The 22032-nt window shown below is 46.4% G+C and overlaps 1 protein-coding gene across 1 annotated transcript in view; it reads left to right on the forward strand.

Moving 5' to 3' along the window:
* LOC122115833 (nebulin related anchoring protein) overlaps window positions 1–22003 on the forward strand; it is a 68820-nt gene extending 46817 nt beyond the window's left edge. The window contains exons 29-41 of the mRNA XM_042689394.1: window positions 372–569; window positions 2114–2218; window positions 3948–4046; window positions 5917–6021; window positions 6356–6463; window positions 7324–7635; window positions 12906–13010; window positions 13743–13841; window positions 15145–15249; window positions 18501–18608; window positions 20081–20392; window positions 20941–21072; window positions 21627–22003. Of these exons, the coding sequence (XP_042545328.1) occupies window positions 372–569; window positions 2114–2218; window positions 3948–4046; window positions 5917–6021; window positions 6356–6463; window positions 7324–7635; window positions 12906–13010; window positions 13743–13841; window positions 15145–15249; window positions 18501–18608; window positions 20081–20392; window positions 20941–21072; window positions 21627–21731 (1893 nt within the window). The 3' untranslated portion in view covers window positions 21732–22003. The remainder of the gene's footprint in view (window positions 1–371; window positions 570–2113; window positions 2219–3947; window positions 4047–5916; window positions 6022–6355; window positions 6464–7323; window positions 7636–12905; window positions 13011–13742; window positions 13842–15144; window positions 15250–18500; window positions 18609–20080; window positions 20393–20940; window positions 21073–21626) is intronic.
* The last annotated feature ends 29 nt before the right edge of the window (window positions 22004–22032 follow it).

Consider the following 22032-nt stretch of genomic DNA (forward strand, 5'->3'; position numbering starts at 1 on the left):
TGGATAGAGAATGAGTTTCCACTGAAAAATGATGCATTAAAGAAACAAGCAAAGAAACCACTGGTGCTGTGTCTGGATGTTGTATCTAGCCCTCGGATGTCTCTATTTTCCTCTAGCTCTTCTTTAGCTAGGCCAGTGACCTCCAAGAGCTGGGAGAGGGTGGAGCAGAGGTGATTGTCAGGAGCGAGAGTCCAGTCCTGCTGCTTTGGCCAATTCCTACAAGAAAGGAGCATTACCTTCCAGGCACTAGCCCTAGCCAGGAGCATCCCCCAGTCTGTCCTGGGAATATTGCATGACAGTTGCTCTCCCGTAATGTCCTGTTGCAAATAGTAGCTTTGAAATAGCCATTGTTGATCCATCTTCCCCTCTAGGTGAACTACAAGAAAGGCTTTGAACACTCCAAGGCACACTTCCATCTGCCGCTGGACATGATAACCCTGGTGCATGCCAAGAAGGCTCAGGCCTTGGCCAGCGACCAGGATTACAGACATCCACTACCCCAGTATACATCTTTGGCAGAAGACCTGAGGCTAAGCTGTGCCAAGAAAGCTCATAAGTTGCAAAGTGAGGTAAGGAGGCCTGGCCTTTCCCTTAAGGCCCATTTTCGTGTGCCTTTGACCATGGGGCAGTGGTCCACAAGCTCCTGTTGGCTCTGGGAAGCCTCCATAGAGCATGCATTTTCTCTTGGAACTCAGCTGGAGAGTGCCTATATAGCTCTAATATATGCAAAAATCCAATAGCAAAATGACTGAGGGTTTATGCAGAATTGCAAGCCTCGTGTATCTACTATACTTTATCTCACTTGAATCCCACAATAACCCTAAATTGTTAGTCTTTATTGCCACCATTCAGAGATATTACCATGTAGGTGACAAAGGTGAGGACCCTGTTCAAGGTCATACTTCTGGCCGTGAGAAATGCAGGTGCTGGGTTTGAATGTCACGTAAGATGCTTTCCAGGTTCATGGTTGTTCACACTGGTGGTTTTGCCTCTGGCTTCAGATTAGGTGGGGGTCGCACGTCCTTCCTGAGTTCCTGTCTCCTCTTCTCAGGAGGGCTATGGAGATGCTGTTCAGAGCCTGTACCTCAAAGTCACCCACTTTGGGGAGAGCAGAGCTCAGGTAGGGTGATAACCTAGGAAATCAGGTCCCAGAGTTCCTCCCTGGGTCCTTTGGAGGTATCTTCAGGCCCTCCGGCCTGCGTGTCCAGCTTTTGGTGGCTGTCCTCTGAGTCAAGAAGCATTGGAGGAAGTCCTTATGCTCAGAAAAATTCCTCACATTCTCCCAAAGGCAGCAGCATCCTGTTTGGTACTTACCATGCCACCCACCCCGCTAGGACATGTGCAAGTAATGGGCTTGTATAGGGAAGTAGAACACAGCACAGGTAACTTCCTAGTTCAGCAGTGCCGTAAGCTGGAATTTTCTGTGTGTGTACAGCATTTGCTGAGTGACATCAACTGTCAGGAACCCGAGAGCAGCTGTAGGAACCAGGGAGCTGCCATACTCATTGGGGCCCGATTAACCCCTGCCCAGAGCTCTCATTTGCTCTGTCTGGCTCTGTGATGGCAATTGGAAGGCAGCATGCCCAGGGGGTGTCTTGCTGGCTGAGGGGACTGAATTTGGGGACTCTTTAAAGTGTCAGCTCAAATCATTCAGGCCCATGCGCTCACACCTATCCACACAGATCCAGACAGGTCTTTGCCAGATTACTTGGATTCATGCATTAGCTTTTTTTCCTAACCCATGATTAATTAATAGCACCCGCTGTGCTGGTTTTTGTTTTAGAAGACCTGCTAAAAACATTTGCACATTTCCCTCCCCAAGACACCTGACTTTCTAACCACAATCCGCTTCAGTATTTATTGTTTTATAGCCCACATTAAAATAAAACTCTGTCTAAGCATTCCTAGGACAGCTACACTGAAAGACGTGGCAGAACTATTTGGACCTACATTTTTTTCCCTACTGAACATTTACTACATAGTATGTATAGTATGGAATATCTGGGACACTGAGTCATGATGCTCTCAGGTGATGCTCTGTGACCTCCAGCTTCTCTTTACTTACTTGCTGTAAGAGTTTGGCATTTCTGATTCTTGGTATTGCTCCTTATAGAATCTGTACCGTTCAGACCTGAACTTTATGCGGGGAGTTGCCTGTGTCGTTCCTGGCACATTAGAGATTGAAGGGAGAAAGAAAGCCTCAGAGCTCATCAGTGAGGTAAGGGGTCCCTGGAGCACGAGACGGGGGTAGCAGATCTTACAAAACCACAGGTCTGTGTTCTTCTGCTAAAACCAGTTGCAGGTGAAGTTGTGCCTTGATTTTTTTAAAAACACTGGATTCTCCAAATTCAGAGTGGATGCCATTTAAGTCACCTTTGTGAGTCAGGCACTGGTTGGTGACTCACATCTGCAATCCTAGCTACTCCGGAAGGCTGACCAGAGGACTGTAGTTCAGGGCCACCAACTGTTGGTTGTAGAGGAGTACGTAATGGAGTGCTGCTACTGGAGGAGGCATAAATCTTAAAAGCATCATCTGGGTTGGTCAGGGCAAAAAGCAAAATCTTATCTCAGAACAAAAAAGGCCTGGAAGTATGGCTCAAGCAGTAGAGCACCAGCCTAACAAGTACAAAACCCCTAGTTAGAATCCCATACCACAAACCTTTTTGGTGGGGATTATAGTCACAGTTGTTTCCTCTATCAACATAGAAGAATTCTTCACCACTGATAAGATATGCCTTCCTTATGTCCATTTGAAGAGAGGCCCTGTGGCACAATGCCAAGCAGACAGCTTTGGAAACCATCAGAAATTGAAATTCCAGGCCAGAGCTCATTTGCTGTGTAACCTCAGGCCCGTGATCTGCCCTCTCTGGGCCTTGGCTTCTTAGCAAGTCAAATTGAGGATATTCCAAGCACCCCTATTTCGGTTTTATAAGGGTTAGCATTAGCCTAAGTCCAGTGCTTCTTTGACAGCTGTGTTTGAAATCATTACAATAAATACACTTTGTGATTTTCTTTTTTGAGGGGGAGAGGCATAAAAATACATAAGTCTCAAAATTCTGAGCATTCTTCTGACCTCCTGGGGGGTGGGAAGAGGGCTGCTGTGCCTGGCAGCTACAGGGACAGGGGCTGTAACAGGAACACAGGGCGTAAAAGATGGCAGCCTGTGAACCCAAGCTGGTAGCCTGTGAGCCCAGGTGGGCAGGTGTTTGCTGTGTGTTCTTAGTTTCCACCCCTGCTCTGCTTTGTTAGTGTTGTCTCTGCAGCAAGGCTTTCTGAAAGTATGATGCATATCAGAACCCTGTTTGGAGCTTTTAAAAACTAAAACAACATAGAGACCTGGAGCGTCCTGGTGGTTCTGAGTCCTGGCCTCTCGGGCAGGGCACATGCATGTGTTCCATGAAGTTGTATAGTCGTTGGTGTGTGCTCTTAAAAACACCTCGCGGGGCTGGGAAGGTAGCTCAGCGGTAGAGTGCATGCCTTGCAAGCATGAGGTCCTGGGTTCGATTCCTCAGCACCACATAAACAGAAAAAGCCGGAAGTGGCGCTGTGGCTCCAGTGGTAGAGCACTAGCCTTGAGCTGAAGAGCTGAGGGACAGTGCCCAGACCCAGAGTTCAGGCCCCATGACCGGCAAAAAAAAAAAAAAAAAAAAAACACCTCGCTCTCCACTCGGGAGCAATCTGCAACCCTGAGTATTCACATCCACTCCCATGGCACAGCACCAGCTCCCCCTCCCGGGGCCAAGCATCTAATCCAGCCTGCATTGTGTCCACCCCTCTCCAACTCTACCCCAATGAGTTCTGAGGACCAGAGCAGGGCCATTGGATTCTAGAGGGACAGACGGGCAGCCCATGTGGAAAGAGGCATTAACTCATACGAAAAGGATCAGTTCCTTTCTGGTCTTGCTCCTGATGGAGCCATCTTCTTCCTTTCTTGTGTGTGAATTCAGAGAAACTACCGTCAGCATCCTGGATCATTCAAGTACACAGCGGTGACAGACACTCCCAACCTCCTGCATGCCAAGTTCAGCAGCCAGATTACCAATGAGGTAAAAGAAATCCTCTGGTGGCTTTTAACACACTGCTGGATGGTTAAACACATGAATGTTTGTGGGCTGTGAATGGGGGAAGAAAAGAGTTTGAGCATTTGTATAGAAGTTTGGAAGGAAAGAAACATTATGGCATAGAACCTACATATCTTGCAGAGAGAAAGGAAGCTTGGTGGAAATCAGATTTCATCTGCAGACTGGTTGGTATCTCTAACACAGGCAGCCATGTTAGCACCCCCTGGAAGCATCATGGAAATGCCTGTTCCCCTACCCCCAACTTGTCCTAGAATGACTGAATCCAATGGATCATTTAACAAGGCTTTCAGATAATTCTTTCCCATATTAAATCTGAGGTGAGCTGGTTTATAATTCATTAACTGTAGGCAAACATTGGCTAAGAGTTGATATTGATGTGCCAATGGTTATTAGAGGGAAGGCTTGTGACCAGTTCTAAGTATGGAGTTTGGCTTCTTGGCCTCCTCCTGTCACTCACTGTTTATCAGATTCATGTTTTCCTGTCCCTGGTCCCTGGAAAAGGTAAGATGCAGGGAAGTGTCTCATACTGTGATACCATCTTTGTCTCCCCATTGCTTCTACTCCTCCTTAGAAAGCCACATATGATCTTGAAATAGGTGAGCCTGAGGCGATGTAAATACATACTTTTCTTTCTTTTTTTTTGTGGTGGTGGTGGCTTTGTTGTGTTTGTTTTTGTGCCATTACTAGGGCTTGAAATCAGGGCCTGTCCCTTAAGCTTTATTCACTCAAAGCTGGCACCCTAACCCGTGAAGCACAACTCCACTCCTGGCATTTTGCTGCTTCATTGGCTGAGTTTCATGGGACTTTTCTGCCTGGGCTAGCTTTGAACTGTGATCATCAGATCTCAGCTTTCCACATAGCTAGGATTGCAAGTTTGACCTACCAGCACCTGGCATCTCCAACTTTTAGAAGTTAGGAGGCGATTTGCCCATTTATACTTCTGGTTTCCACATTACCTACATCCAAAAGTTAGAAATGGCAACTGAAAGAAGTCCAAAGAGATGGGATTCATGGCCTTAGACAAAACTGTTACCAATGTACAGTGGTTATTTAACCTTTCTTTCTTCCTTTGTGTCCTGAGTGCTGCAGAGTGACCAGCCCTTTGAGATGGCCTCTGGCTTTGTAGAGAAGCCACCAATCATAGCCTTGTACCTCACTGTGAGGACTGGTGCTTTGGTAGCAGAGCCCCAGGGGTCCTGGCTGACTACCCTGAGGAAAGCACTCAGGGAAGTTAGAGGAGGATACTGGCCAGTGCTGGCTGGTGCTTCTTCCGTCAGACAGGGGATCTGCTGGCTGGTGCTTCTTCCGTCAGACAGGGGATCTCCTACATTTTCCAGAGCTTAATGCCTTGTGCTGTGCTGTCAAATAAAAGGCCACCAACAGTTGAATTTATTTGTAGTTTCTCAGCCTTTTTTTTTTTTTTTTTTTTTTTTTGCCAGTTCCAGGGCTTGAACTCTGGGCCTGGGCACTGTCCCTGAGCTTCTTTGGCTCAAGGCTAGCACTCTGCCACTTGAGCCACAGTGCCACTTTCGGCTTTTTCTGTGTATGTGGTACTGAGGAATCGAACCTAGGCAAGCACTCTACCACTAAGCCATATTCCCAGCCCTCTCAGCACATTATTTAGCCCATCAAATTGCAGTTCCTTGTATCTCTTTTATTTTATTCAATGTGACTACTGAAGATTGCTTTTCTTGAAAGCAGTATTACCTTCCTTATGTCTGAGGGTATTTCTGGGACCCAGCAGATAACGTTTTGGTTGTCAGTGGGGTCTTCTGGTGCTGCAGATATGCACAGCATTTGTCTCATGTTGTTGTTTATTTGTTTTGGGATGCAGCGTCTCTACAAAGCGGCCGGAGAGGATGCTCGACACCAGTACACAGTGACCGTGGGTCTGCCTGAGTTTATCCGAGCAAAAACCAATGCAGCCAATCTGAGTGACGTAAGCATTTCTTCTTGTGGAAGTTCACGCATGAGCCACATGTGTTGGTGTGTGCGAAGCGGTCTAACCATAACATTTTACAGGCGCTTTTTTAAACACATGCTCTAGACACCCACATTCAAACCACCCTTTCACTAGTGTGTTCCATCCACACGTGTGCTCAAGGCCTACCACGGGGTGTGTGCTAATAAGATTTTCTCTGCCAAATAGAAAGCATTTGCGAGTCTCAGAAATCAATTCTGGAACAGTACTCTACAAATGAAAGAAGCGGCCTTTGTTCGCTGATTCGTGTGTTTCTCTTTTTTTTAAAGATGTACATGTGTTCCCACTTTAGGCAAAATACAAGGAGGCCTGGCGTAATCTCCGTGCTCAAGGCTACAAGCTGACAGCCGATGCTCTCCCCTTCCAGGCTGCGAGAGCCTCTGGAGACATCGCCAGCGATGTGAGCAGAATGCTGTGACCTTCCATCCTGCCTAATTTCTGTTAACTTCATGTAAAACAATGTCTACGGTTGATTTGCCTGAATTAAAGCAAATCTCTAACCATGTGAGACAAGATGTCACCTGCAGAATATATTAGCTCTGAATGAGGTCCTTTGATGGAAGGAGGGAAAGAAAGGCAATGCTAATCACAAGCTAAATTCAAGCAAAGGGCTCTGGGCACACAGGCGCTGGTGCTGGAGGTTTATTTCTAACTGCAAAGTCTAGGCAGCGGTCTCCGTAATGTGTGTGGACCGTCTGCTTTGGATGAGAAAGAATGAGAAAGAGAAGAAGCTATAGAGGAATTGCCAGGCAGGTGGCTGTACTGTGCACCCCGCAGGGCGCTAGGTGGTTCCCTTTGGTGCTTGTTTGCCAGCTGCGACTCCTGCATCACAGCTCTGGGACATGAAGGTGACTTTCTCTTTCCCACAAACAATTCACAGAAAAGGTGGACTTCAAATAAATAGATCCTGTCTTTTGGGTGTAATATTTTGCCAAGAGGGAATGCATAAAACACAAATTTCACTCTTGCGTTTTTTTGTTTGTTTGATAAATTCCTATTGGCCACAGTATCCATAAGGGGAGTGGAGCTCCTCACTCTGGATTCTAGCATCTCATTTTAATGTGATGAGAAGAACAACGTTTTAACTGTTGAGTTCCCCTGGGAGAGGAAGGTACTCTCTTCGGCACTGTGGTGGTTCTTAGAATATCACCTCCCAGAACAAGAAGAGGTCATTTTTCTGGGGGTCTTTGATGACAGGGTATAGATGGAAGTTAAGTCAGTTGTGTGCACGACCCTGACTAGCCCGCTCCATGCTTCTAGTTTCTCTACAGACATGACTTTGTGAAGGAACGAGGGAGGCTCCTTGGGGTCCGGAGTGTAAGTGATGACCCTCGGCTTCAGCACTGCCAGAGGATGGGCCAGCTACAAAGTGACCATCACTACCGGAGGGAGGCAGCCAGCAGCCAATCCCAGTGCCACCTGCCCAGGGACATGCTGCACCTGGTCCACGCTAGGAAGGCCCAGGCTCTGGCCAGTGATCACGACTACCGGACACAGTACCATGAATTCACATCGCTACCTGAGGACCTGAAGATGGCTTGGGCCAAGAAAGCCCATGCTCTGCAGAGCGAGGTAGGGAGGGGATCTTAGGGAACACAAACTAGGCACACCTGAGTGCAAATCTCTGCTTATCCCATGGCTTTCTGGATTAGCCTTGTCCCAAACAATGACCTGCTTAGCCTGTGCCCTCTAGGTGGAAGTCATTCATTTAATCATTCGGCCAGTATTTATTGAGCCCCTACTATATTCCAGACACTATGCTAGGCCCCGGGAATGCAGGAATCAACAAAAGAATTACATAGTTCTCATGCTCATGAAACTTGAATTGTCTTAGAGGAAGATTAACCATAATGGATGAGGGAAATTATTGTGTGTCAGAGGATGATTTTTGCTATGGGGACAAATGGACTGGAAAAATGGGTTGGCGGTGGGTGGGATGTGCCTGGACTTTCTGCAATTAAAAAAATAGGGCATTGAGTATTTCTTATTCTTTGTTCAAATGTGATATTTGAACAAAGGCCAAGAAGAGAGAAGAGGATAGAGAACTTTAGGTAAATAGAATAGCAAAGTCAAAGGCTAAAGGCCTGCACAAGGAGCAGCCCTGGCATATTTGAGGTCAGAGGGAAGCAAATGAATGAAGGGATTTTGCGGGGATGGATCACAGAGGACAGCGCCTAGGCCAAGGGCAGGAAATCTGGTGGTAAGGCAGCCAACAGCACAAATAATGCAGCTGTGGCCCACGCTCGCTCCCCCTTCCATTGTTCTTCTCCTTGCTAACCTCTAGGGTGGGCTGGTTGTTGCTCCTATTTTATGGATGAGGGCATAATGGAGGTAACTGAAAACAGGGCTGACTCCAGAACCCACACTTTGAACCCCTCTGGCTTCTTGGTGGGAGCTTGGAGCAGGGTGTCACACCCCTCTTCTCATGATGCAGGTATAAATCCTGAAGTCCAAAAAGTGATTTGATTGCTGAGGGGTGGGTCTAGATTCTATTTAGAGTCCTCCTACCACCAGGGGGCAATGTAGAGATCTCCCCCAACAACAACAGAAAGCTTTATCTGGTGCTGCACCAAGCACTTGCTTGTGAATTCCTTATTTCTTGGGAGAAAAGAAACTTTTGGGTAGATGCAGAGGCAACTGGGAGCCAAAAGACAGAGGCTGGAATTCAGCTTTTTTCTTACTGGCAGGATGTCCTGGAGCAACCTTTACCTCCTAGCCTTCCTCTCTAGATTAGAAAGGTAACACAGTTTGGTCTCCATAATGTTTTCTTTTTTTTTAGGTGGTGGGATCAATTTATTGTCTTATTTCATTTTACTGAGGAAGGAAATAGAAACCTAAACATTACCTAGAGATATGATTTTATTTATTTCTGAAAAGAAAGAAAATGTTAACATAAAAAATAGAATGTAGACAAGCATTAGTAGCTCATGCCTGTCATCCTAGCTGCATGGGAAGCTGTGATACGGAGAATTGCAGTTCCAGACCAGCAAAAAAAATAGTTTTTCCAGGGAAAGAGTTCCCCAGATCCCATTTCAACAGAAAGGCTAGGCACAGAGATATACGACTGTCATCCCATCTATGACCGGAAGCATAAATAGGATGATTGAGAACTAGGGCAGCCCAGGCAAAAATTGAGATCCTATCTCAAGCTAACCCAAGCAAAAGGGACTGGAGAGGTATGGCCTCAAACAGTAGAGCCCCTGCCTAGCAAGCACGAAGTCTTGAGTTCAACTCCAATACTGCCCCTTGTCCTACCAAAAAAAAAACGAACATAATTTTAACAGGAGAAATGGGAGTTAGTGACCTCATATTGGCATTTTCTTTTCATTTTTAAAAAATTACTTTCAAGTAGGTATATAAAGGGAATTCAATTGTATACTGACATTTAAAAAACATAAGATTTGTATTAAAATTTTAGAGGCTAAGAGATTACTACTACTTAAAATTTAAATGATCATATTATGATATGTGCCTTGTTTTCAGATTCTAAATTGGTTAATTTAGGAGACAGAATTCCAAGCTGACATGAATAGTTGACCTTAGAACATTCAACTTTATTTATAGTCCTTTTCAAAAATCCAGTCTCACGTGGCTGATTCTGTTCTGTTGAAAAGAAGTTAACGTTCAACACAGTCCAGGCCCCTCAGCACTCTGGGAAGGGTCCATGAAACTGAAGTGCCTCTCCTGTCTGCTCCTCTCTGTGTCAGAAGAAAGCTTTGGCTCACACCAGAGGGACCTGAAAGATGTCCCTGCATCTCATGCCTAGCTCCACATGATGTGACTTGGCCCTGTTCTTCCCTGGAGCTCACCTGTCCCTCATGTGCTAGCCTGTGCAATGTCCCATGTCTAGTCCATGTCTGTCCTTCTTTGGTCCCTGTAGGCTCCCTCCGGTGGGGGGGGGGGCAGTTGGCTGATAAAAACAGGCTGCATTTTCCCCTTTAGAAATCACAGCAGCAGAAGCAGCAGTGGTAATCATAACTGGAAACCTTAACACAGGGGCCAGGTGTGAGTGTAAATGTTTTGCCCAGTCCCACTTAATATCTAGGTAGGTTGCCATTTTAGCAATCAATAATAAGGTGCTAATTTAACTTATTCAGGCCACAAGTTGGCAGCAAAATGACTTACTCAAGACCCTCCAACTGTAGGAAGTGAAGTAGGGCTGCTAGCTTTGGCCTTGTGGGCCTTGGTTCAGCCTCGTTGGCTTTCCCGGATGGCTGGGTTATGAGCCCGGGGTCTCCAGTCTGGGCTGTAAAGCACCACCAGTGTGGCTTACCCAGAGCACATCTTGTCACTGCTCTTCTGAGACCCCAAACCATCATTTGAGCACCGAATGAGACAATGGTCTAAAAAAACGCACTATAACAAGATGGTGATGATAATGTCCGTTATTAATAACACAGTATGCCCCTTCCTCTAGCCAGCCCTTTGGGCACATTTTTTGGCATAGTTTCCTGTGTTCCTTAGAACTAAAGAGACTGAATGCTGCAGCTAGCCTATGTATAAAACCTCCAAAATGAGGGTGCTGGGAAACCCCAGGTATGAATCTGCAGGTGGCTTCTGGGCTTTTCTACATACAAGAAAGAGTGAGGCTACATTTGGCAAAGCCAGATTCAATGGGCAGTTTAAGACAGGTCTGTTCTTACCTTGGAATTATTCCCCAAACCATCTTGGGGTAGCTGACACCTCTCAGCTTCCCCCTCTCCTCCTCACCCCTCTTTTATCCTGAAGTCTGGGGCAGATGTGTTGTTTTTAGGGTCTGCGTGAATAGTCAAAGCTGGGCTGAGAGCTGAGATATCAATAGACAACCCATTTATAAGAGAGATCTTTGGGGAGCCTGCATCTTGCTTTCTGACTTACCTGCGATCGTACTGTTCAGCCCTCAACAAAAGGCAAGTTGAAAGAGCGCTCCCCACTTCATCTGGCTTATGAAAGGGAGAAGGCCTGGCTGTGAGGAGACCCTGTAGGATTACTCTCTCCAACTTAGAAATTTATCCAATTTTCTCTGTTCTTTATCAAGAGTCGAAGGCAAAAGCTTTGCCGGTGTAGACTGAAAGATCGAGGTATAAAAAAAGCAATCTTACTGACATGGGGTTTTGAAACCTGCTCCGCAGCCTGAGTGATGTCTTCCCTCAGCAGTTGGAAGGCAGAGTCGAATTTGCACGGGGCATTAACCAGCAGACAGTAGATCAGAAACGGCCCCTCTTTGAGACCAGCTGTGAGGAGCACTGTGAATCCTGAAATGAAAGACAACTAAAAAGGCTGGCAGGCTGGTATCTGGAGTGATATTTTGCGTTACAGCACAGCTTATATCTAAATTAGAGAAATGCCATCAACTTCGTTTAGATCCAAATTTTAGATTTCCTTAGAGAGGCATTTTTCACCTTTTAAAAAAATACCTAATTACCATAAAGAGAAGAAGAAAGGTATTTGGTGGCTGACTCATTGTAGGTAATGTGGGCAGATCAAGGAATCTTCATAAGGGTTGACGTTTTAGGGAGCCTCTAATTAGACACATTGTCTTAAAGCAGCTCTTAGGTTGTTTTTCCTCTCAGAAATCGTGCTAGAGGCTTAATCTTCTGAGCTCTTAAAATGGAGAAAGCAAGATAAGACTTGTCCTGTTTTTGCAGTCTTAAGCAAACAGTGGGGAGGGGAGGTAAACTGAGGCATGAAATGATTAAAATGGACAGTATTAGCCAGATGCACGCGAATTTGTTTTAGTTGCTAAAGTCCTCCTGTAATTGACTCTCATGTCCACCACTTCCAGTAACTACCACGAGAACAAAAATCCAACAATGCTCTCAAACCATTTTTTGTGAGAACAGAGGGATTATTAAGACCTTCATGTATGACAGAGAGAAACTGAGTCACATTTTGATTTAAAAAATGATTTGCTCTAAATCATTATAGGTTTATCTAGGACTCAATATCCTTTTATCAGCTGAACAATGTGTAGATTGCTCTATTCAGGCAGTCATTTGCTTTACTGGCAGAATGCAACACAATAATCCTACATGATGCTTGGATTTGAGCCCTATCCCTATCATGCTCTCTCTCTCTTTTTCTCTCTCTATTTCTCTCTCTGATGGTACTAGGATTTGAACTCCAGGCTTTGCAATTGTTAGGTGGGTGCTCTACCACTTAAGCCACAATTCTTTAGCATTTAGTTTACTTTTCAGATATCAGCTGAACAATGTATGTGGAGACTGTCTTCTGCTTTTGGCTAGACTGGCCTTGGACTATGATCTTCTGGCCTATACCTGTAGTAACTAGGAGATACGCATGTGCCAGCATGCCTGACCCTCAGCTTTTTCTTAGATTAATCATCCACTTATGTCATTATTTTGTGCTTCATGTTTTGCTAATTCACTAGTCTGGATTTTTTTTCTTTTTTTCTTTTTTTTTTTTTTTTTGGGGGGGGGGTCCGGTCATGGGGCCTGAACTCTGGGCCTGGGCGCTGTCCCTCAGCTCTTCAGCTCAAGGCTAGCGCTCTACCACTTGAGCCACAGTGCCACTTCCGGCTTTTTTCTTTTTGCTTATGTGGTGCTAAGGAATCGAACCCAGGGCCTCAGGCATGCAAGGCAAGCGCTCTACCACTGAGCCACCTTCCCAGCCCTAGTCTGGATTTTTGTGTGTTACACATGACCCACTATTTAATTCCCAGGGAGGAAAAAAAAAGAAAACTATAAATTCAGAATTGTACTTGATGATCCACTCACAATGAAGTGATTGAACTGTAGAGATGCAACATAATTACACATGCTATTACAAATCAAGGATGTTTTGAAATGCCTTCATCATTCTACATACTGGCCTGATAGAAGCCTATGATTTTCTTCCTCCAGTTTCACTACAAGTCAGACCTAGAAGGCATGAAGGGGACCGGATGGCTGGCACTGAGATCCCCACAGATGGAGAGTGCAAAGAAGGCGGGAAAACTCATCAGTGAGGTACCATAAGCCTGTCCTCCTAAAATGATATGGGTGACCTAGCATTTCTTTTGAAGACAGAGCCTGCTTACAGAGTGGATTGCCCAAGAGGGAACCAGGGCTGCTGGCAACTCATTAGTATCCTAGGGCCATTTGTAAACCAAATTCTAAAACTAAGTGACATTTCCCTCCAAACAATTCCACTGCTGGGGTACTAAAGGTAAAACACATTAGGAGATCCTCAATAAATACCTGATGCAGTTAGGACCTAGAATGGTCCATGATTTTCACTGGAAGAGGGCGGAGTACTTCCACACTGAATTTACTGGAAGTGCCTGTTGTCTAGCAGCCATCAGATGGTGTTAACTGTTGCACAGGGATAGCAACACTGACTGACTTTCCTCCAGACTGATGACCTGGGATTCCTGTCCTGAAATCCCCATGAGGTGTCACCACCAACTTTAGTCTCTTAATAACCTTACATGGACAGACAGGATCTGAGCAAGGCCCCATTAGTGCTGACTTTCACTGAATTCTCTCACATTGAGGAGAAATAAATATCCAATGTTTCTGATCACAAAGGAGAATTTGGATTTTTCCTATAGTCTTAATAGTTATGTGCCCACCCGGAAGAGAGACTTGTCTTCTAGTGATGCCATTGGTCCATTTGGTCCTGAGAAGGCAGGGTGAAGATGGATTATAAACCATGATGTTTGACTGGGTTGTGTGGGAATCTTTGTCTTCTCCTTGTAGAGTAAATACCGTACCAAACCAGACAGCATGAAGTTCACCACAGTGGTTGATTCCCCAGACCTGGTTCATGCTCAAAATAGCTATATACACTGCAATGAGGTGAGTTCTTTGTCCTCATTCACTTGGGCACATGGCAAAGGTACTGTTACTTACTGGCCAGGGCTGAGGAATACAGGTTCTGGACCGATGTGGGTGGGCACCTTCTGTCTCATATGATTGCTAGAAGAGATTGTGAATCCCTTCTAATCTTGGCTCTCTTATTTGAAGCAGGGGGTTGGAGGGTGAGGGATAATGATAGCAGCCATTTCATATGATTAAGTGAATTAACTGATTAAGTGAATTAACTGAGGATTAAACAAGTAAAAGCAAACAAAGCTTTTAGCAAATGCCAGGAACACAATAAGTCTTCCACAAATGCCCCTTATTATAGTGAGACTCATAATGATAATAATGCCAAATATTATTGATGAGCTCTCAGCTCATCATCTTAATTGCTAATGGAAAGCGATATTATTAAAAGCTTAATATAACCCAGTTAGGGAAAAAAAGAGAAAACAGTTATATTCCAAGCTTCTTTCTGCTTTGCTCCCCATGTAATTTAGCCCCATTTCCCCTTTCTTGCATTTATTTCAAAGAACAGGAAGCTATGTGTCTTTTTGTTCCCCCTGAATGGCCAAGGGTTTCCATCCTTCCCACAGTGACAGAATGGCCCCATCTCACAGAGCCTGTCCAAACCAGCTCATGTTTGCAAAGCCCAGACAGATCGCATGTAGGGGAATGGATCGGATTTATAATATATTCTCCTAAACTTGTTTGCCATTCTTAAGATAGTGACAACAATAAAGCTGGAGTCTTGGAAACTGGGTTTTCCTGAGATGGAGGAGAACTGAAAGCCTTAATTTTCTGAATGCATAAAGGCATGTTTATAATGAAAAGAATGAATTATGTCCTTTTTATAATAAGATCGATATAATCCTCTTTGTAATAAAAAGGATGGGTAGTGACCAAAAATCAGAGGTCTGAGTGCACACCTCATTAATAGCAAAAAGAACATGAATTAATTGCAAAGACTTTCTGAAATACACACACATTTCTACTGAACAAAACAAAAGTTATAGCCAACCAAGGTGCTGGCTTCTGGCCCATTTGCAGCGGATCTTTCTTGAGAAATCTTTTTTTAACCAGGATTTATTTAAAACCAGCCACTGCACTTGACCTTGGTCACATAGTCACCCTTCTCCCAGCAGAGGGTTCTAGAAGGAAATTCAAGGAAGGGCTGGGTTTAGCTCTATCGGGTGGGTGGGTTATCAAGGAGATGGGACAGGAAAAGAATCAGTTGCTTTTCATTAATGCTTTCAGCAAATAAAGTGCTATCTTGACCATAAGCCTGCCTTACCCACAGCGCCTGTACAGAGCTGGAGACGCAGAATCCCTGCACAGATACACCCTGATTCCTGACCATCCTGAATTCACCAGAGCTCGCCTCAACGCGCGGCACCTGAGTGATGTAAGTGAGCTTGTGCTTCATGGGGCAGGGGTCTACTTTTATAAAACTATCTGTGGCTTTTATTTGTTAAAAAGCCCTAGGAACAGGGCTTGGAAGAGAACAGCACCTGAACGGAGATCAGGACAAACTGCTTCTGTGACTTTTGGTCGTGTTCCCTCACCAGGGCTCAGGATAAGGCTGAGCTATAGACGTTTCCTCTGGCTCTCCAAATTCTGGGTCTTGATATGGCTCCAAGACCTCAGTGCTGTGCCGAGTTACAGGCAAGGGAGTGGTACCCACGGGCCCAGTAGGTGGAGACCCTTCAGCTATTCAGAGGACTATCACCATGATGGAGTAGCACCACCTCTCCCCACAGTTTGGGAAGATGCTCTATGGTAGCTGGGTTCATCCCAACACAGCTCACTCCTTTGTGCAAGCAACCTGACCCTCCAGCACTCCCAATTTCCCTTTGGACGCATGCTCTTTGCGTGAATACCCAAGATGTTGTTTCCTAAATCCAGGCTTCTTGTTAGCAGGGGTTGGAGGCCCCCAGTTGAAACAGAATAGACAGCCACACGGCCAGCAAGGCTGTGATCCCCGGATAACAGGTAGAGAGGCAGCAGAATCAAAAGACACCGTCAGATCGGAACAACACAGGCTGAGTGTGTTGGCCCGGGGCAGCCTGCGGCCTCCTAGAGCCCAGGCATTCTTTCCTCCTTGGCCTGGCCATTGTATCCTGGGGCTGCGTGCAGATCGACAGCTGCTGCCGCTCACCTCAGAGGTGGCTGCCTCGCAGGGGTTGGCAGAGGCGCCTTCTAGTTAGCGTGTGTATTAGTTTGTTACGTTTGTAAAGCCCTGTGGGATCCCACGCGGTGAATGCGCTGGTGCTTTGTAAATATGAGTTATTATGACCATTTGATACTTTTGAGGGATGAACCAAGGATAATTTTAGAACAGCAGCTCTGGTGGGCGGGCCTCCCATCCGGGAAAACTGGCCCGCCCTTCGGCAGAGCTGACACACAACATTCAGCTCATTAATGCCCAATAGGGAGGCCAAGCCTTCACTGGAAGGACTCTCAGAGGCCCACAGCCATGAAACTGGGCTGAAACTACCGGTTCATTTTGGGTCCCTGCTTAAGGAGGACAGCCACCCCTGGCTGGTGAAGGGAGCATGTTTTTCTCTCACAAAGGGGGTCCAGCCCACAGAGTCCCAGAGCTGGAATTAGCTGCGGGGGCCTGCAGGTGCAGAGAACTCATGAAACTCATTTGAAAGAGCACTTCTTTGGGGGCGTGTGGAATATGCACAATTGGATCAAGTGCAGTGTGAGGAGGACGTGGAGGCAAAGTGACCTTCCTGGGCAAAGAAAGCTATTGAGATGTGTAAGGCAGCCGAAATAACTCAAAAATCAAATGACTCTAATGTGTGAGGACGGGGACAAAACTGCGCCCACTGTGATCAAGAAGAGGAACACCCAGGGTTCCAAATCAAAGAGTCCGCGGAATCTAAAGAATCCCAGTGGCAAGGCAAAAACCCCAACAGAATAGAAAACTCACGGAGAAAGTGGTCACAAGCAAGCAAATAGTATACAGTGAGGAGCGCCAGAGAAATGGAGCTAGCAAACCAGCCCCAGCTAAGGCCAATCTCTCCACAGTTAAACCCGTTGTCACTGAGGCTCAAAGCTGGGGGCCATTGGGCATCAAAGAGATGATGTTGGACTTTGATGTTGTGTAAAGTTCAGTGTCATTAACTGGCCCACATCTGGTATGGAGACCCTTATCAAGAAGGTACATGGAGAGCAGTGGGGTCCTGACTCTACTTATTACTCTAGTACCTACGGGGGCACTAATCCAGGAAGCAGGATACTAACTAATGAGGGTTGTTGATCTCCCATTATCTGAATGCTTTGCTCCTGATATGTGCCTTTCAGTCCTAGCTGCTCAGCTCAGCAGTGAAGGAGTAAATCTAACCATTCTGATTCTGTGACCCATCTGTTAAGGGATTTCCTTAAACAAGAACTGGGTTCAGACTTCCAGGATACAGTGGATGTTTGGCCCATGACTAGGGGTCTTGGATACCAGAGTGAAAGGTGAGGATTAGAAGTAAAAGTGACAATGACTGTAGCACATAAATATGAGGAGACCCCTGGTTTGCTCGAGCGCTCTGTGGTCCCTTCTCATCCCAGGCCCAGTGTGGGAGAGGGTAAGGTGCTTGGCTTTTCCCTTGGCCTCTTCCTTTGCTCAGTCCCCCTCAAGCTCCTGTAGAACAGCACACCAGCCTTGACCTCTATTTCCAGATGACAAAAGTAAGGCACTTCGGCGCCCCATGACCTGCTGTCACTCACAGAACAAGAGAGCCAATGACGGGGTCTGGGGCTGTCACTTTGTAATCTGTTGGTGATGTGGCTGCCCTGTTGTCTCCCTTCTGTGGGGCTGAGTAAAGGACAAGCCTCCACTGGGACCTCCCGAAGACTCCTTTCATGGAGCCATTCTCTTATCTTGAAAGAAAAATGAGCTCCAAGAAGGCACAGAAAATTGTGAGGCCCCTATCACTGATGTGGCTCAAACTGAGGATTAAGAGGACATGATTATAGACTCCCAGAGGGGATGTCAGAGCTATGGAAAAAGGGAAGAAATCCAAAAAGAAGAAAAACAGTAGGAGAGACATGGGACAGGGGCCTGATGAGGTGTTGATAACATGTTGTGTTCAGTGGAGGGCTCCTGCTTTCCCCGTGGGCCCCCTAGGATGCTCATGAGATATAGCTTGCCTCATCTTGAAGGTGTGCTGTTATCCCAACCAGTCCAAGGGGTCCCCTGGGAGTCCATGGGATTAACACTGGGTCCCAATTAATATTTGGATCAACAATGGGATGCTTGTGTCTATTCCAAGACCCAAAGACAGCACTGTTCACCCATGGGAAGAAACTGGGATCTGGTACTTTGAGCTCTGGCATCTAGAGACTACACATGAGATACAAAGAATGAGTGAGGAGATGGGAAAAATGGTAGGGGTCTCTGAGAACAGGGGTGTGGCAAGTGAGCCAGACTGGAACCCCATGAGAACAGGGCCTAGTCAGCAGGTTGGAAGCTTAGAGTAGAAATCCTTCATGACTAGCCCCGCCAGTGTCAGAGCTGAGGAGTCCCCAGATGGACAGGGGCCATGGGTCTTTCATCCCAGGAGTATGCCATATTTAGAAACCACTCCTGCTGAGAACAAATAACACTCAAGCCATCGACATCCTCTTACTTACCCACACTTTGGTTTTTCAATCCAGAAAGTCTACAGAAAGTCTTGGGAGCAGAACCGGGCTGGTGGCTATGACTTCAGGCTGGATGCCATCCCGTTCCAGACTGCCCGGGTGTCCAGGGAGATCGCCAGTGACGTAAGACCCTACACTCTGACAGAGTTCATGCTTTTTCTCCCGTGCAGCTGGAAGGCTCAGGACAGGCGCTAAGACACACTCTCTCTGTCTCTGTCTCTGTCTCTCTCTCTCTCTCTCTCTCTCTGTCTCTCTCTCTCTTTTTCTCCATACCAAAACAGGCCTGTTTTCTAGGATTTTAGCAAAATATTTAGAATTGGGGAAGGTTGTATTCTAACTCTGTGTTTTAGGAGCACCCTTTGTCTTGACAGCAATAGGGCTTGGATTCAGGGCCTAGCTTACCTCTTCAGCCACACCCTTGCCCTGTTGCCCCAGTTTATGCTTGGGGCCTTCCAGGACCATGATCCTCCTATTTATACCTTTCACATAGTTGGGATGACAGGCAGGCATGAACCACCACACCAGGTTTATTGCTTGAGATGAGATCTGGATAATGTTTTACTTGGGCTTCCTTCAAACCATGACCTTTCCAATCTCTGCCTCCTGAGTAGCTAGAATTATAAGTGTGCCTAATCTAGGACAGGCACTCTTAAAAGTTGTTGGACCAACACCTACAAGTCAGCAGATACATGTCTGGTTAGTTGATTCCTAGTATGGGAACTTCTTTTAGCTGAACCACATTGTGATAGAGGAGAAAGCAATGGAGCTTTTGCTCACCAGGGCTCAGTTGTTGTCTCTTAGGTAGAATGGCTATTTGTTTGTGATGAAGTGCTTAAATTATCTGAACTCAAATATTTGCATCTCTGAAATAAGGATCAAATATTTGTCTCATAGGATTGATGTAGGGATGGAAGGAAAACAGTTGTTTTTGTAATGTCTGACACATAACAGGCCTCTGTGACTACTGAAAAGGAGAATGTCATTGACTAGACACTGGACATCTATCCATGCATGTTTGTTTGCCAGTCCACATTGAGCCAAGTACCAGACCAGTCATTCAGTAATGTCCTTAACAATTTGGTGTTTTGGCATCCAAGAAAGTGATTGGTGGCTTGTCTCACTGAAGAAAATAAAGGCCAATTTTGGTGTCAAGTGTATATAGTAGGAATATATATGATGAATAAGGAATTTAGGAACACAAAAGGTCCTGGAAGACTAGAAAGAAGTCAGCAACAGAATGGACAGCCTTCTCTCCCAGTAGAGTATTAATTAAAGCATCAATAATACCAGGTTCCACCATCAGTGGGTATGGATTGGTGTTAGACTTGAAGCTCAGCTCTTGCTTCATTGAATTTACTCAATGAAACTGGGATAGAGATTCTTTTTCCAATTTTATCACATGGTAAAAACAAGGCTCTGAGAGGCTCAATGACTGGCCCCAGACCTCACAGCTAGGTCTTCCGGGATCCAACACTTGTGTTCCTAACCCACTGCTGGGCTTCCAGTTGAGAACCCTGTGAGCTGGCCCTATCAGATAGGCTGACCCAGGGGGGAGGTGGGCCCCTATGACCCCACTCTGCTCCTCTGACCTGTAGTTCCGGTACAAAGAGGCCTTCCTGCGCGACCGTGGTCTGCAGATTGGGTACCGCAGCATCCATGATGACCCAAGGATGAGACATTTCCTCAACGTCAGCAGGCTCCAGAGTGACAACGAGTACAAGAAGGACTTTGCCATGAGTCGGTCCCAGTTCCACAGCCGCCCAGACCAGCCTGGCTTCCTCCAGGCTAAGAGAAGCCAGCAACTGGCCAGTGATGTGAACTACAGGCAGCCCCTGCCACAGCCCACCTGTGACCCAGAGCAGCTGAGCCTGAAGCATGCGCAGAAAGCTCACCAGCTGCAGAGTGATGTGAGCCATCTTTACACAGTCCATGCTACCTTCTAGGGGAAGACATCTAAGATACATGACACTTTGGGACCAGAAATCACCAGTAACCACCACTGCTTCCATCTCTGCTGTAGGCTGATGCTTTCCAGGCATTTTATTGACAAGTATGCCTCATTTTATAGACAAGTCTCAGAATGGCAGGCCCTGGATGTTGAGTGTGAGACCCCAAGCTCTGGGGTCATTATGCTATACTGTTTCTAAGGGATCACACAAGAGTTACCTAGCCTGGCCCTTGACCAGTCCCTGAAGCTCAGCCAAGGGAAGTGACCTCCCTAAAGCCTCGGAGCTCAGACTTGAACCAGGAGGCCCCAGCCTACCATACTCCCGGTGCAGCTACCACCACTGGAAGGATAGTCACACGCCAGTCAGGCTCAACACATGACATCTTGTTGTCTTAATGGCAACCACATCTTCTGAATCTCACAGCTGCCTTTTAAATCCTATCTCCTCTGTGGTAAAGCACCCCAAACTCTGCCAACAAACTCCTCTTTTTTCCTCCTTTTCCCAAGGTCAAGTACAAATCCGATCTGAACCTGACCCGAGGTGTTGGCTGGACCCCTCCCGGTTCCTACAAAGTAGAAATGGCTCGGCGGGCTGCAGAACTGGCCAATGCAAGGGCGCTGGGTCTCCGGGGAGCTTGTGTGAGTAGAAAGCTACAAATCCACTCTGCCTTGCAAAACCACAGGAAAGGCAAACTCATTGTTGCTTTTCAAAGTTTATTTTTGGCCAAAGGTCAGCCGGCTCTAAAGAAGTGTGAAATGCAGCTCAAGCAAGGCGCCTAATTTCATGGGTCTGAGATGACCGGGTGGGTGACATGTGGGTTAAACTTCCTGCAGGGTTTTCTCTGAAGTCACAGCCATTAGTTCTGCAGAGGCAAACCTACCAGAGCGACATCAATCCCGGGCCAGGGCAGACCGGGCTGTGCTGACTGCTAGCTCGTTACATGTGCGGAAAGGGTCAGGGACTTGCTGGCGATAACAGTCTGCATTTTGAACCCTACTTTGTTCAGAAGAAAGATGCCATGTCTAAATGAGGGATTGCCTTGGCTTCTTTCTCATTTTTGCCTTGAGGTTCTTTTTCCTTGGGCAGGGTAGAGAGGGGACACGGTGAGCATGCATCTGGGGGTCTTAGTATATCTTGTGAGGTGGGGAAAGGAGGCGCCTCTTAACATGGGGGGTATGTTTAATTTCTTCAGGGGGGGCTGGAGGCAGTGGAGACTGAAGATCATCCACATGGGCAGGTGAACCCAGATGCCACTGAGATTCTGCATGTCAAAAGGAAGAAGGCTCTGCTGCTGTGAGGGAACTGAGAGAGAAACCACAGTGGAAGTTTGCTAGCCAGAAATGTGATTTAGATGGCTTTGGTGGGGGCAAGCTGTTAAAACAGCATAGCAGCCCATCCCCAGATCTGTCGTCATTAAATGACAACTCTGAGAGCAAATGGAAATTGTGTTTTGGTCTTCTTTCCAGGACAGTGGTTGGGAGGGAAGCAAATGTTTACATTTTACATTGGTTGCATCCTTTTGGGGGTCCCTGGGCGGGGTGGGGAGGAGAAGGAGTCTGATTTAAATGGAACAAAAGTTGGTGCAGCCATGCCCAGGC

This window comes from Dipodomys spectabilis, unplaced genomic scaffold (genome assembly GCF_019054845.1).
Source record: "Dipodomys spectabilis isolate Male_0828 unplaced genomic scaffold, ASM1905484v1 ptg000125l, whole genome shotgun sequence".
NCBI lineage: Eukaryota > Metazoa > Chordata > Mammalia > Rodentia > Heteromyidae > Dipodomys > Dipodomys spectabilis.